This window comes from Melozone crissalis, unplaced genomic scaffold, assembly GCF_028551555.1.
Source record: "Melozone crissalis strain CALT ecotype California unplaced genomic scaffold, PUWL_Pcris_2 ptg000016l_1, whole genome shotgun sequence".
In the NCBI taxonomy this organism is placed as follows: Eukaryota; Metazoa; Chordata; class Aves; order Passeriformes; family Passerellidae; genus Melozone; species Melozone crissalis.
Genome location: NW_026535794.1, coordinates 4,741,922 through 4,754,565, shown reverse-complemented (window position 1 = coordinate 4,754,565; position 12,644 = coordinate 4,741,922). Strand labels below are relative to the sequence as shown.

Here is a 12,644-nt window from a genome sequence, read left to right as displayed (position 1 = left end):
AATTACTATGTACATTGTTTGCTGAAGAAATAATGAATTTTTACCTATGAACTTCTAAAATTATTTCAGGTGAATTCCAACACCCTCTATCCACAGCACAAGGGTAAACAAAGCCTAAACTAAACAGATATTAACCTTAACAGCAACTCAGGATTACCTCAGCACATTCTGCAATGAGTCAGCCCAGAATTATTTTACTCTTATCTGTCTTTTAGTGCCCACTGAAGGCATTTCCAAAATAAAACCAGAGTTACTTCTGTGTTTTGGTATAAACAATACTGAGATAAATGCACACCCCTGCAGACCAGCATCCCCCTTTCTGCAGGGGCTGCAGAGTGGTTTGTCCAGGCTGAGTGCCAGGTCACCTTGCTAAAAATTGTCCTGCTGTGTCCTCCTGGTCACCACCACAAGGTCACCTTCCCCATTTCCAGGAGTGGTTTCATACTCACAGCTTATATCCCTGCTAATATTACTGGGAATTTTTCCTGTGCTTTATTCTGGTTTGCTTGATTTTATTCCTAGGGGGGTTTGTGTTGGTTTTTTGTTTTCTTGGATTGGGGAGGACAGGTAATTATTTTTTATGTTGTAAAGCCATAATCAATACTTTTAGATTTACAATTTAGGAAGATTATAAGTGTTATTTGAGGAGAGTTTGGTGAAACAAGTGATGAGGGAAAGAACCAGAACCATCTGGGGCAGCAGAAATTCACCACTGTGGAAACTGTATTTGAACAGAACCACAGCTGCACATGGCCAACAAAAAGTTCTGTACTTCAGGGCTTAATCCAGCATATCACACAAAATGAAATGGCAGAGTTTTATTCTATTTAGGACTTTTTCTGAAAAGACATTTTGGAAAAATTATAAATCAAAACCTCCTTGTGATGTGTTGTTTTTAGTTCCTGAATGCTGCTCTGCATGCTGTGGCAATGGCACCTGGCTGAGGGACACCTGGTCCTCAGGAATCTGCTGAGGCTGCTCCCAGCACCTGGGCCAGGTTTGCTCTGAAAGCTCATTTTTCTCCTCTGAATATTATTACAGTTTTGTATCATGAGCTAGTAACAGCATTTAGCTCTTATGTTTAGATAAACAACTGATTGATTTCAAGGTACTGAAAAGGATCCATCACTGCTACAAGTGACATTTTTAAAAACATTCTGCTCTCAGAGCTCCCCTGCCTGCCAGAAGGATGCTGAACAGGTGATTTATAATGATGGGCAACAAGTAAATACAGGCATGAGACCTGAACAGATTCCCATTTCAAAACTGTCACGTTTGATTTCTAGTTTTGTTCAGATTTTTGTCTTTTCTTCATCATGACACGTTTACCAAGGGGAAAGTGGAGGCAACTCTAGGGTAACATGTTAAGCACCAAAAAATATTAAAGATTCATAGGGAAAAAATCCCCAAACTATCCTAAGAGTAACACTGAATGCTCTTTGTAGCAATACTAGTTAGCATGTAATTAGTGTGTACAATTAGTCATTAGCAACCTTCCCAGCAGAGACAGGAAGAATTTGCTGGAGTGTTTCAGATCTCTCAGAGGGCAGGGATAAAAAAAAGGCATTTGAATTTCAGGGCCAAGTTTGCATTAAGCTGTCAGTTTTATCATGGTAATCTGGAGCCAGGAACATTCATGTATTCAATCCACTCTAAAATACAGAAGGACACTTCCTGCTTTTTCTTAGGTTTCACTTTCAATCTCCATTAAACTTCACCATACATCCTTCTCTGACATATTTAATCTCAACACAAGAGGGAATCTTCCAGAAAGACAGGAGCTGCTGCAATGTGAGGGAGAAGGGAGCCCAGAACTCTGCACTCATGATAAACCCGATTAAACAAATCCAGTTAAAATCTCATTCCTTTGTGGATAAGCACAGACCTCCACACAGATGCAAATTGTTTTCCAGTTATGCTGTAAACCCCCCTCCTTCTGGGACTTTCCAGTTTATGTCAATGTGTAATTAGCAAATGAATTGCTCTGCAGATTGCATTCAGGATTCTTTTCCTTTTCTTTTCTTAATTCCCCAACTAACATAACCTTCCCCCCTTTTCTCCACTTGCAAAACTCTCCAAATCACTTCCAACTTGTGGATTCTCAACAAAATCAGCTTCACATCATAAAAAGTAATGAGAACTGGCAGCTGGCCAGCAAATGACTTGGCAAAGGTAATCATCTTGCAGCACCCAGCACAGGAAAAGGGTCAGTGAGTTCAGGATAAATCCAAGCACAAACACTTGATGTGTTCAGTTGTAATGAAATTTTACCTTTCCTTCCTCCACTGCCCCATTTCCATCCCTGGAAATGCTCAAGGCCAGGCTGGATGGGGCTGGGAGCAGCCTGATCTAGTGGAAGGTGCTCCTGTCCATGGTGGGGTTGGAACTGGATGATGTTTAATGTGCTTTGCAATCCAAACCATTCTAGGACTGGTGACACACAGTTCATAGGCTGAAACACAATCAGTGTTTGTAACACTGGTTTTCAGTACCTTTAAAAGGTTGCATCAGTTATAACAAATGCAAATTGCTGCCAGTTAATCCTGTTTAGGAACTCCCAGATAAACAGTTTTGGAAACCATTTCTTCACAGGCTATGCAGGTCACCTGTATGAGGCATGAGGAAATATTTCCTTTAACCCAAATGTGACTTTCTGCCTTTCACTCTGAAGCCAAGCTCTGGGAAGAGCCCTGGAGTACTTATTCTATTATTCTGGCTATTTTTCATGCATTTCTCCCTTTAAATATAGCACAACATCCAGTGGAGGTGATAAAAAACCTTTATTTTCCTGAATTTCAACACATAAAACATCTCTCCTTATATGACAGCTCCTACCTCACCAACTTCCCAGGAGACAATCTGTCCCTGCAGCACTGTCCAGGGCTCCTCCTCAGCCCCAAACATCAACTTCCCACAGAACCAGAAAACTTGGAAAAGATCCCTGAGGTAGAATCCAATCTTTAACCCAGCAGTGACATCAGAATTATCCATGGGTAATTCTGCCACCAAACACCTCAGCCCAGGGAGTTCAACAGCATCAGAGCACAGAGACAGCTGCTGCAGCCCAGATCTTCTGATGAGGAGATAAAAAGGCAAGAAAGCAAAACAAGGCAAAGGAGAGAATTTTAAAAAAACCCAAAAGGTCAAAGATTAATTCCAAAAATCCCTGTGAAATACATACTTGAAGTGTTTTCCCTGAAGTGCTTCACTTTACACTGCATTCATCAAATTGTTAATGTGTATTTTTAACCAATTGCAGTTGAAAGAAGTCCCATAAGCCCATTTGTAAAAATTTTTAAGGGTTTTGTGAAGGTGTAATGAGATACTTTACAATTGTACCCTCCTCTCCAGGTGATAAATGTCAGACCTTTCTTTGTGCTTGGCTGAAGCAAGGATATAAATGGTAAAATATTTTCTAGGAATGTGCCACTATTGACCTCTCCTCTGTAGAATGCCTCTATCTGACTATCACTAGGGAAAAACTGGCAAACCTCACACTGCAAACCAAGTTTAAAATTTACACCCACCATTCTGAGCTTCACTGAGCTGGACCTGCTGCAGAAACACCAGGAGGCCACAAAAAAAACTCTGAGAGCTGGAGAACCTCTGGCATGGAGACAAACTGGCACAGACATCTTTTATGGAAAATCCTTTCCTTAGGATTTTTCCTCCTGAGAAGCTGAGAGGCCTCAGGAACAAAATGTAAACATTGATTATCTGCTGCTGTGGAATGCAACAGGTGCATCTGTGATTGGTCTCATGGGGTTGTTTCTAATTAATGGCCAATCACAGTCAGGTGGCTTGGACAGAGAGACTGAGCCACAAACCTTTGTTATCATTCTTTCCTATTCTATTCTTAGCCAGCCTTCTGATGAAATCCTTTCTTCTATTCTTTTAGTACAGTTTTAATGTAATATAGATCATAAAATAATAAATCAGCCTTCTGAAACATGGAGTCAGATCCTCATCTCTTCCCTCATCCAAGAACCCCTGTGAACACCCTCACAACAAACAGAGGGTTGGGGGTGTTCATCTGGAGAAGAGAAGGTTCTGGAACATCTCAGAGCCTCTTCCAGCCCTGAAGGGGCTCCAAGAGAGCTGGAGAGGGACTGGGGACAAGGGACAATGACAGAATAAAGGAGAATTGCTTAGAACTGCCAGAGGGCAGGGTTAGATGGGATATTAGGGAGAAATTCTTCTCAGGGAGGGTGGGGATGCCCTGGCACAGGTGCCCAGAGAAGCTGTGGCTGCCCCTGGATCCCTGGAAGTGCCCAAGGCCAGGTTGGACAGGGTTTGGGGCACCCTGGGACGGTGGAAGGTGTCCCTGCCCATGGCAGGGGGTGGCACTGTTTGAGTTTGAAGGTTCCCTCCAGCCCAAAGCCTTCTGTGATCCAGTGAGAGCTTTCCTGGAATCGGATCCCTGGTAACCACACGGACGTGCACTCATGGGGAACGAATGCAAGTGTGTAAATATTCAGGCATGAAAATACAAGACAGCTTTTGTGGACAGAAATAAAGCAGCACTGTCTGCCAATTGTTCAATGCATGCTCAGAATGACTTTGTCTAAAATTTGTATCTTTTATAAAAACTCTTTACTAACATTGCTTCAAAAAAAAAAAAACCACACCTGAATTTTTTGACACGTGTCCACTGTAACAGCACCTTTGTGGCACAATTTCTTTGTGGTGATTATGAGGATGGAAAGTGATTTATCTCCCCCAAAGTGTTCCCAAAGGCAGGAATTCACCCTCAAGAGCTGGAAGCACATCCCTCCCTCTGGCTCCCAGAGGCCAGGGGAGGAGTCCCACACACCAAGGGAACAGCCAAGCTTTGCAAATCATCAAATAAACAAGAAAGTTTCAAATTTTACTGCTGATTACAGCAGGCCAGGAAACAGCAAGGTTCTTTTTACTGCCAATTCCGCTGGGAATGCTGGAGGACAAGGCAGGAAGCAGAGAGCTGCGGGGGTGGGGAGAGCAGGGCAGCGAATAAAAATCAATATTTCCCTTGCTACCAGCAGAAAAAGCTTTGCAACAGTGGCAGCAAACAGCTGGCCAGCTACTCAGCACAGAGGACTTGGCTTTAAACAATATCATCAATATGCAAACTGTAACTGCAGGCTGAGGTTCAGGAAATATTTGCCTCCTACAAACCTGTTCTGATATTTTAGAAACGTTTGAAAAGTTATATATACATTAGATTTTGATCAGGCATCCATTATTTGGGGCTGCTCCTCTGTACAAAATAGGTCCTGCAGAGTCTTATTTTCCCCATCTGTCAGGCTTTAAATATATTAATAATCATTCAGAAGAGACTAACAGCTTCTTGAAAACATAAATAAAGGAAAAAAAATCTCATTTCAACCCTCAACATCCTTAGAATCCAAGTCTATCATGTATTTATTCAGCTTTAACTCGCCATAAATTTTCTAGATAATAGAATTCTCATTTCTAGTGCAGCCAATCACTTCTAATAATTGGGTTCTTCTTTTTACAAATCATACTTTATTATCTTGTACAAAGAAAACAATAAGTGGCACTTTGCAAGTGATCATTTTGATAACAGGCTGAATAAAGCCCACAAGCTTTAGAACAGGACTTTCTCTGCTCATTTGGTTAAAGTTGATATTTTTACTGCTTGTATCTGTGTTACACAGTAGCAGCTGGCACTGAAAGGACTGAACTGTATAAGACTCTTAGACTTTTTTTCCTTGCTTTACAGCAAACATTCCAGAAATACAAAAAAAAAGGCCAAAATTATACCACAGCAGAGCACATGGAAGATATTTTCACTCAGATTTATTTAGATGCTACTTCTGCTTTCCATATCCATCCCATCCATGTCTGTTTCATGCCTCAACCTCTCCAAGTAAAAATAAATTAAACTCCCCTCAAACTCCAGCAAAAACAGAATTTACAGATGATTAACATTTCCAGTATGAAACTCTTGGAAGTGTCTGTGATGCCATTAAAGCACAAAAGGCTTCTTTGCTCTGGGAATTCAGCAAATCATTCAAACCCAGTGAGATGTGTGAGCTGAGCACTGAAAATAGAGTTTAGATCAGAACATCCACTAAAACCAACTCATGGAGATGTTGCTGAATGTTTCTGGGAGGTTTTTCCAGCCAGGTTTCCACTGCTGAGAAGCATGGGATGGTTTGCAATCCTCACCAGCAATCCAGATGTGATCTTTATAAACATCTAAACAGGCTTGGCTGTTGCAGTTGTGTCAGCCCTTCTCCTGTTTCAGCTTGGAAGATCCCATCCCTTTCTGGAAATAATTCTGAGCTGGGATAAGGGGACACACAAAATGTGTGGGCAGAGACCCTCAGACTCCATCAGGAGTGGTCAGGGCAGGCTGGGAGCCCATCCCAAACATCAAAATGATTCCCTGTGTGTCCCCACCAGGCTCTGCCAGGGCTCCAGAGGCAGGACTGCATTCCCTGCTCCATCCCCAAACTGGAGCACTCGGGCTCCTCTCTGCTCCCTCCTGGTCCCACACACATCCACATTCCTGTGCCCTCCCAGCCAGATATATCCCCCAGGCAGGGAGGAGAAAGAGGGATGAGCCACATTTTCCCTCACTGATTCACACAGCGGGCAAAACCTAAGCAAGAACGGAGATAATTAACCTGTCTTTGCTTTCCTACTCTTTTTGTTTTAAAGAAAATGTTAGCTCATGTTGACAGAAAAACTTCAAATTGTCTAATTCTCTGTTGGCTGGGCATGAGAAATGGATAAATTCAAACCCTAAATTATCATTTCCATAGGCAGGATTGCCCAAAATTGGATTTTTAATTGGAAATGTAATACTGAGCTCCAACCATGGTGGTCATTGCTAACAACTCAAAATTCAAAAGTGCACTTCCTACAGAGGGAAGAACTAAGATTTGACAAATACATAAAAATTATGGGATAGATCTAATCTGCAACCATTTTCATGTCAGAATGATAACTTCTACAGGGCAGCCAAGCTCATAAATGAATCATTCCATGAAGGGAAAACAAGCTTCCCACAGTCCAACCTATCTATGAGGGCAACAGGAAAGTCCTTCACAACAATGCCCAAGCCAGGGAGTTTCATTTCTCTTGGCCTTTTGCCTTCTCAGCATTTCAGTTTTTATCCCTTTACAGAAACACAAATGGAGCTGCTATCCAGAGGCTCATGTGGAATGTTCAGCTTCAACTCTGAGAGCTGAAGCGTGGCATCGATCACACTGCATTTTACTGATTATGTCAGAAAATGCTATTTGCATTTCTGAATACTGAATTAACAAAATGTAGGTCAACTTTGTTGAGTTTCTTTCTTTTTTTTTTTATTTTTAAAGGCATGTTAAACTTCTGAACGCTTCAGTTAAATCACCACATTGAAATCAGTATGAATTTCAGGTGACAACAAGCACTGGGAAGGAATGATCACACTGCAGGTTATAAAGTGAATATTTGGTATTTAGGTAAATTATCATTCCCATCTGCCTGTTAACTGGGACCCTAAATCAAACCTTGGGTTACTACAGGTTACTACAGACTCCCTGGAACATAAAACCTACTGTATGGCCACTCTGGTTTCATATAACAGCTATGTCATTAGTTAATGATTTAAAATTTTACCCTCTGCAAGCAATTCACATTCCAGTGGATTGCTGGAGTGGTTTCCAAATCTTTATTTTTTTCTTTCTTCTCCTCTTTAAATGCTACTTTAGAGTTAAAACTCTGAAGTCAATATTATAAAAATCTGTTGAGACAATGTCTCAGGATCATTAACATATGTTCAAGTGTTTGAGTACTCTGAATCCTGGTGATGTCATGGCAAAAAAGTACATTCAAAATATTTTCAGCTATATTCAAAATGTTTTTTTTTTATTGAAGACACAAAGACATTTATTTTGGCTTTTAACTTGAGATCTTCAGAACTCTTTATTTAAAATTATAATGAGTATTGCTCTCATTGCTGGTTTTTTCCAACTCTATTTGAAAGAAAAGAAGGTAAAAAAGTTTGTGAAAACATCCCCAGAGACTCATTCACACTGTGATTTTAAAAAAACTAATGGTTCAGGTTCCATTGTGAACCTTTTTCATACAATTTATTGCAGAAGACAATTCACATCTGTAGGGACACTAAAACATTCTGTTACTCTAAATAACTGAAAACAGACACTCAGCTGACAGGAAAATCTTAGAGAAGTCAGGAAAGATGCAGCTGAAGACAGAAAACAAAACACCACAGCCTGAAGGAGGCACCTGAAGGACTGGACTGGTTTTTTACCACTATTGAACTTGGCACTTGGAAACAGCCAAGAATTTGCATCATTTATGAGGATCAAATTAATGCAGGCAGGTAAAAAAAAGGAAATTTATTTCTTTGGACTGAATGCCTGTTGCCCATCCATGACCACACTCTCAATGTGACACTCAGAGCAGCATTGCTCAGTTTTCTATACATTTAACCATATAGATTTTACATCAGAGGTGAGTAATATGAATTAATACAAATTTAAAAATAACCAGTTGATTTTATCTGTGCTGATTTGTAGAGATCAACGCTTTCACTTTTTCTTCATATTTTTTATTTATATTTTTCTTAGTTGCTTACATTTACCCTGGTTAAAAAAAACTCCTTTCACATACTTAGGTTTCCATTTTAGCTTCAAGTTTGTTAATGTTCCCAATTTCCAGAAGTGCCAGATGACCACAGAATAAAATATTCTGCAAAAAAAATCCTATTTCTGTTACTTAAAAAACTAACAGAGAATTGAATTCTCTGTGAATTTAGTGTCAAAAGAATTTCCAGGCACCTATGAATCACTTCCAGTTGAGAAAATCTAAGTTTCTATTTCCCGGAACTAATTTAACAACACAAACAGGGACCAAACTCCTCCAGCAGCACCAACACCACAGGCATTTGAGAACATTACAATAATAATAATAATAACAAAATATGATTGTAGCAAACCTTCCATGCTCAGCTTTCATCTTGACAGACAACTAAATCCAGTGCACCACCATGTGGCAACATATTAGGGAATGGTTCACATACCAAGACCTGGTTTTTTTCCACCTTCAAAATTTATTTGCTATTTCTTAAAAAATGAATGTTAACAAATCCTTCTTAGTGTTTAAAAGATCTCCCTTAAGTTGCCACAGCTTCACTCATCTCAAATGCTATTTTTTAATACACCTGGACTAGCAAGAAAAAGCTTGAGCATTAGTAAAACACATTATTTACCTAAAAACACAACTGCCCCAGGAGCAGAGAAGCAGCTCTGTTTCTTGCCAACCTCAGTCCCTCCCACAGGAGAAATCTGGCAAAAGCCTACACTGCACATCGAATTCCTTTTAAAACACAAATACATTTAAAATAAATAAATCAAGCTAAATGCTGGTCTCACATCTGATTAAAAGCTTAAAGAAAATCTTGGGAAAAAAATCAAAACCGTGAAGTATACACATGCATTATTTAGCAGCTGCTCAGTTACTCTGGAACTGCCTCTCTCCAGCTGAACAACAAGAAAATAAATGATTTTTCTTCCACGAGAAACAGCAACACAAGGTCTCAACAACCCTAAGAAAACCAGGATTCCCAAAGCCAGCACATGCCACTTAGTACCCTGGAATTTCCTTCTGCAGCCAAATGCTAAACTCAGAGGGGAAAAAAAAGAAAAACAGCTTTTCATTAAACTGAACAGCCTTGCCTCACACAGCACAGGGCTGCTGTATTCCACCTTATCACAAAACTCCAGAATTCAGCCTCAGCCGATTCTGGATGTCATGAAACAGAGAGTTAATTCATTATGCCTTAGCACATTTGTGAGCCATTTTGTACCAATCCCTGAACCAGCAGCACAGCTGAGTTATCTGGGCTCTCTGGGCTCTTTCTCTCCAAGCTCACCGGACCCAAAGGCTCTGAAATCTGACAGAAATTTGGGTGAGGATGGGCAGCCACGCCAGGGAGGCAGGCAGAGCCACGGGCTCCCACAAGCTCCTACCTCCAGCACCGGGAAAACCTGCAGGGGAAGAGGTTGGAGCAAGCAGCGCTCTCCTCGCAGAGCCCAGGACAGACAGAGCCGCGGTTCTCCTGCTGCTAAAGTTGCTCTGGAGCGATGTGAAAGTCTTTCCACAGAGCTCATCGTCAACCCAACCACGTTTTAAAAAAAAAATACACACCCCAAAAGCTGAAAAAAAAAATGGTAATTCACCTCCTGCTTGAAGATGACGCTGGAGTTTGCTCATCTCCAATTCCAGGTCCCCTCCTTCCCCTCTCCCCCAGCCCAGCCCTGCTGACACCGAGCCTGAAAAGCTCCTTCTCTGCTAAAAGACCATCACGATTTTCTGCCAAAGACAAACCAACAGCAAGAACACAATGCACATTATGCAAGTTACTGCAGAGTTATGCAAGTTGGATGCATATTTTCACTCGCTCTGCCGAGGACTCCGAAGCCACTTGTTTGATGTGGATGCCTACTCCTCTTCCCAGCTGTCAAATCTTCCTCTGCTTGTCTCAACTGGCTTTTTTTTTTACACTAAAATTTCAAGCAGTTGCTACAGATATTAACGAAGCCCTTCCATTGCATACAATAATCTAGGCCATTAAAACCACAACATGTGAGCAGAGTATCACACATGTCTAGCCCAAAAGAGATCTTAGGAGACGTGGTAGGCAGAGCACAGCACCTTATTTACTGTAGGTATCCCATCCTCCACATTGCCAAAACAGAGGAAAGCATCAAAAATCTCTTGAGCCAAACCAGGCCTCGTGGTGGAAGTACCATCTCACAAGCAAAAGGAATTAGAGAGTTACATAAACACTCCTATGCTGAAAAAAAGTAAGTTTTTGCTCAAACACCCCCCAAACCTGATGGTTTGGGCTTTTTTTTTAATCTACCTCCGTATTTCTGCAGTCAGCACTGGTGAAGCAAGAAACAGATTTCATGTATGGCCTTGCAGTCAGAAGTAACTGAGAACAACTTCTCCAACAACATAGGAGCCCTCACTAGTTCCATGAAGAGCCACACAAAAATGCAAGCTTTTTGTGCACTAAATCCACCAATTTCAGGGGGGGAGCTACCAATCTACCATTTCAGACAACTGCTCAGAGATCTGACTGTACCTAGCAAGGAACATGGAGATATAACTCGTTACTTCTAATTTCTGCCCTTTCTCCCCTATTTACCAGCACTGCCTGTAACAGAGCATAAAAGTGACATCCAAGTAACTTCCCAAAGCCGTGAACAAGCCCCAAAAACCTGAACCCTCCTGCTCACCCACCAGACACGGGAACACAAGCACTTACAGCCCCAAGACTGCTCCAAGCCTCTGAAAGCAAACAAGGTTAAAGGCACTCGACAACATGCAGACTTTGGAGGGAAGCAGCTCCTTCAGCCAGGCTGGATTCATCTCATTTGGGAGTAAAACCCAATCCAAGTGCGATGCCTTACGCAAGCAACAACTATTTATCCAAGGAGTCAAACAGAGCCTGCTTTAACAAGTAGCCTGTGTCTCCTTCTGAGAGGCACAAGTAACCTCCAACAAACCCGAAAGCTGCACAGATTCTCAAATGGGGAGGCAGGGAGGAATATAGGAAAGAAATCTGGTTTAAAAAAAAAAAAAAAAAAAAAAAAAAAGGAGAGGGGAAAAGAATTTTAAATCTTTCCAGCGGATATTTCAAAACCTTCCAACACACCCAGCACAGGTATCCCTTCCCTGAAGGGGGGCACTAACTGCACAGTGACCACCTTATAAAGTTACCTCCCCAAACATCAAGGAACAAGAGCGTATTTTTAAATGACTGATGAAATTCAGTATTTAAACACTTTGAACAAGTTCTCAGCTGTATCCAACAAGCAGTTTCAGACACCCTTCACACAAATACCTTCATCCCACGAAAAAAAAAACCCAAAAAACAACAACCAGCCCAAACCCAACAAACCCTCCTCTATTCCCAGCAGCCTGGAGAGGATTAGCCGGCCACTGAAGAATGCGAGTTGTTACTACGTGCATTTTTAAATAGAAGGGGAGGAAAAAAAAAATCACGGAGAAAGACAGAAAGCAGCTCACCTTTATCCTGAGTGCAGGACAGGATCTCCTCCTCTTTGGGGTTAGTCACCTGGGTGATAATGGACGGGTTGTCCATGGAAACAGAGTGAGATTCCACCTGGCTATTTCCCTCTCAGAGGCAGGCTTGTGTGCGGAGGGGGGTTATTGGGGGGGGAGCGGGTTTGTTTGTTTTAAAAAAAAAATCAAGACGCAGGTTCGTATTTGGAAAAAAAAAAAAAAAAAAAAACTATCGGAAAAAAAACCCCAAAAACAACCAAAACCTCAACAAGCAACTCCTCCAGGAGCGACACCGAGGGGAAGGGGGTGGGAAGGACGCCAAACGCGATGCCACAGCGGCCTCTTGCCGGCGCCAATTCTGCACGGCGAAGGGGGGGGGGGGGGAAAGGAGCGCAAACCTCCCCCCCCCTTTAAAAAAAAGCGAATTAATCCAATTCACCCTTGCGGGAAGCCCGCCGAGCGCTGCCCCCCGAGCCCCCGCCGCCTCCCGAGGCGGGGGAAGAGCCCCCGTCCCTCCGCTCCGCGCCTCCCCCCGCGGCCTCACGCCGCCCCCCGCATCCACCTGAGCCGCCCCTGCATTCCCCCCCCCGCCG

General features: G+C 42.1%; 1 protein-coding gene across 3 annotated transcripts in view; it reads right to left on the bottom strand.

The window, feature by feature from the left end:
• Positions 1-12,268, bottom strand: part of CTDSPL (CTD small phosphatase like) — an 82,944-nt gene extending 70,676 nt beyond the window's left edge. For all 3 annotated transcript variants that reach the window (XM_054273227.1, XM_054273228.1, XM_054273229.1), the window contains exon 1: positions 12,055-12,268. In XM_054273227.1, the coding sequence (XP_054129202.1) occupies positions 12,055-12,130 (76 nt within the window). In that variant the 5' untranslated portion in view covers positions 12,131-12,268. The remainder of the gene's footprint in view (positions 1-12,054) is intronic.
• Between the last annotated feature and the right edge of the window lie 376 nt (positions 12,269-12,644).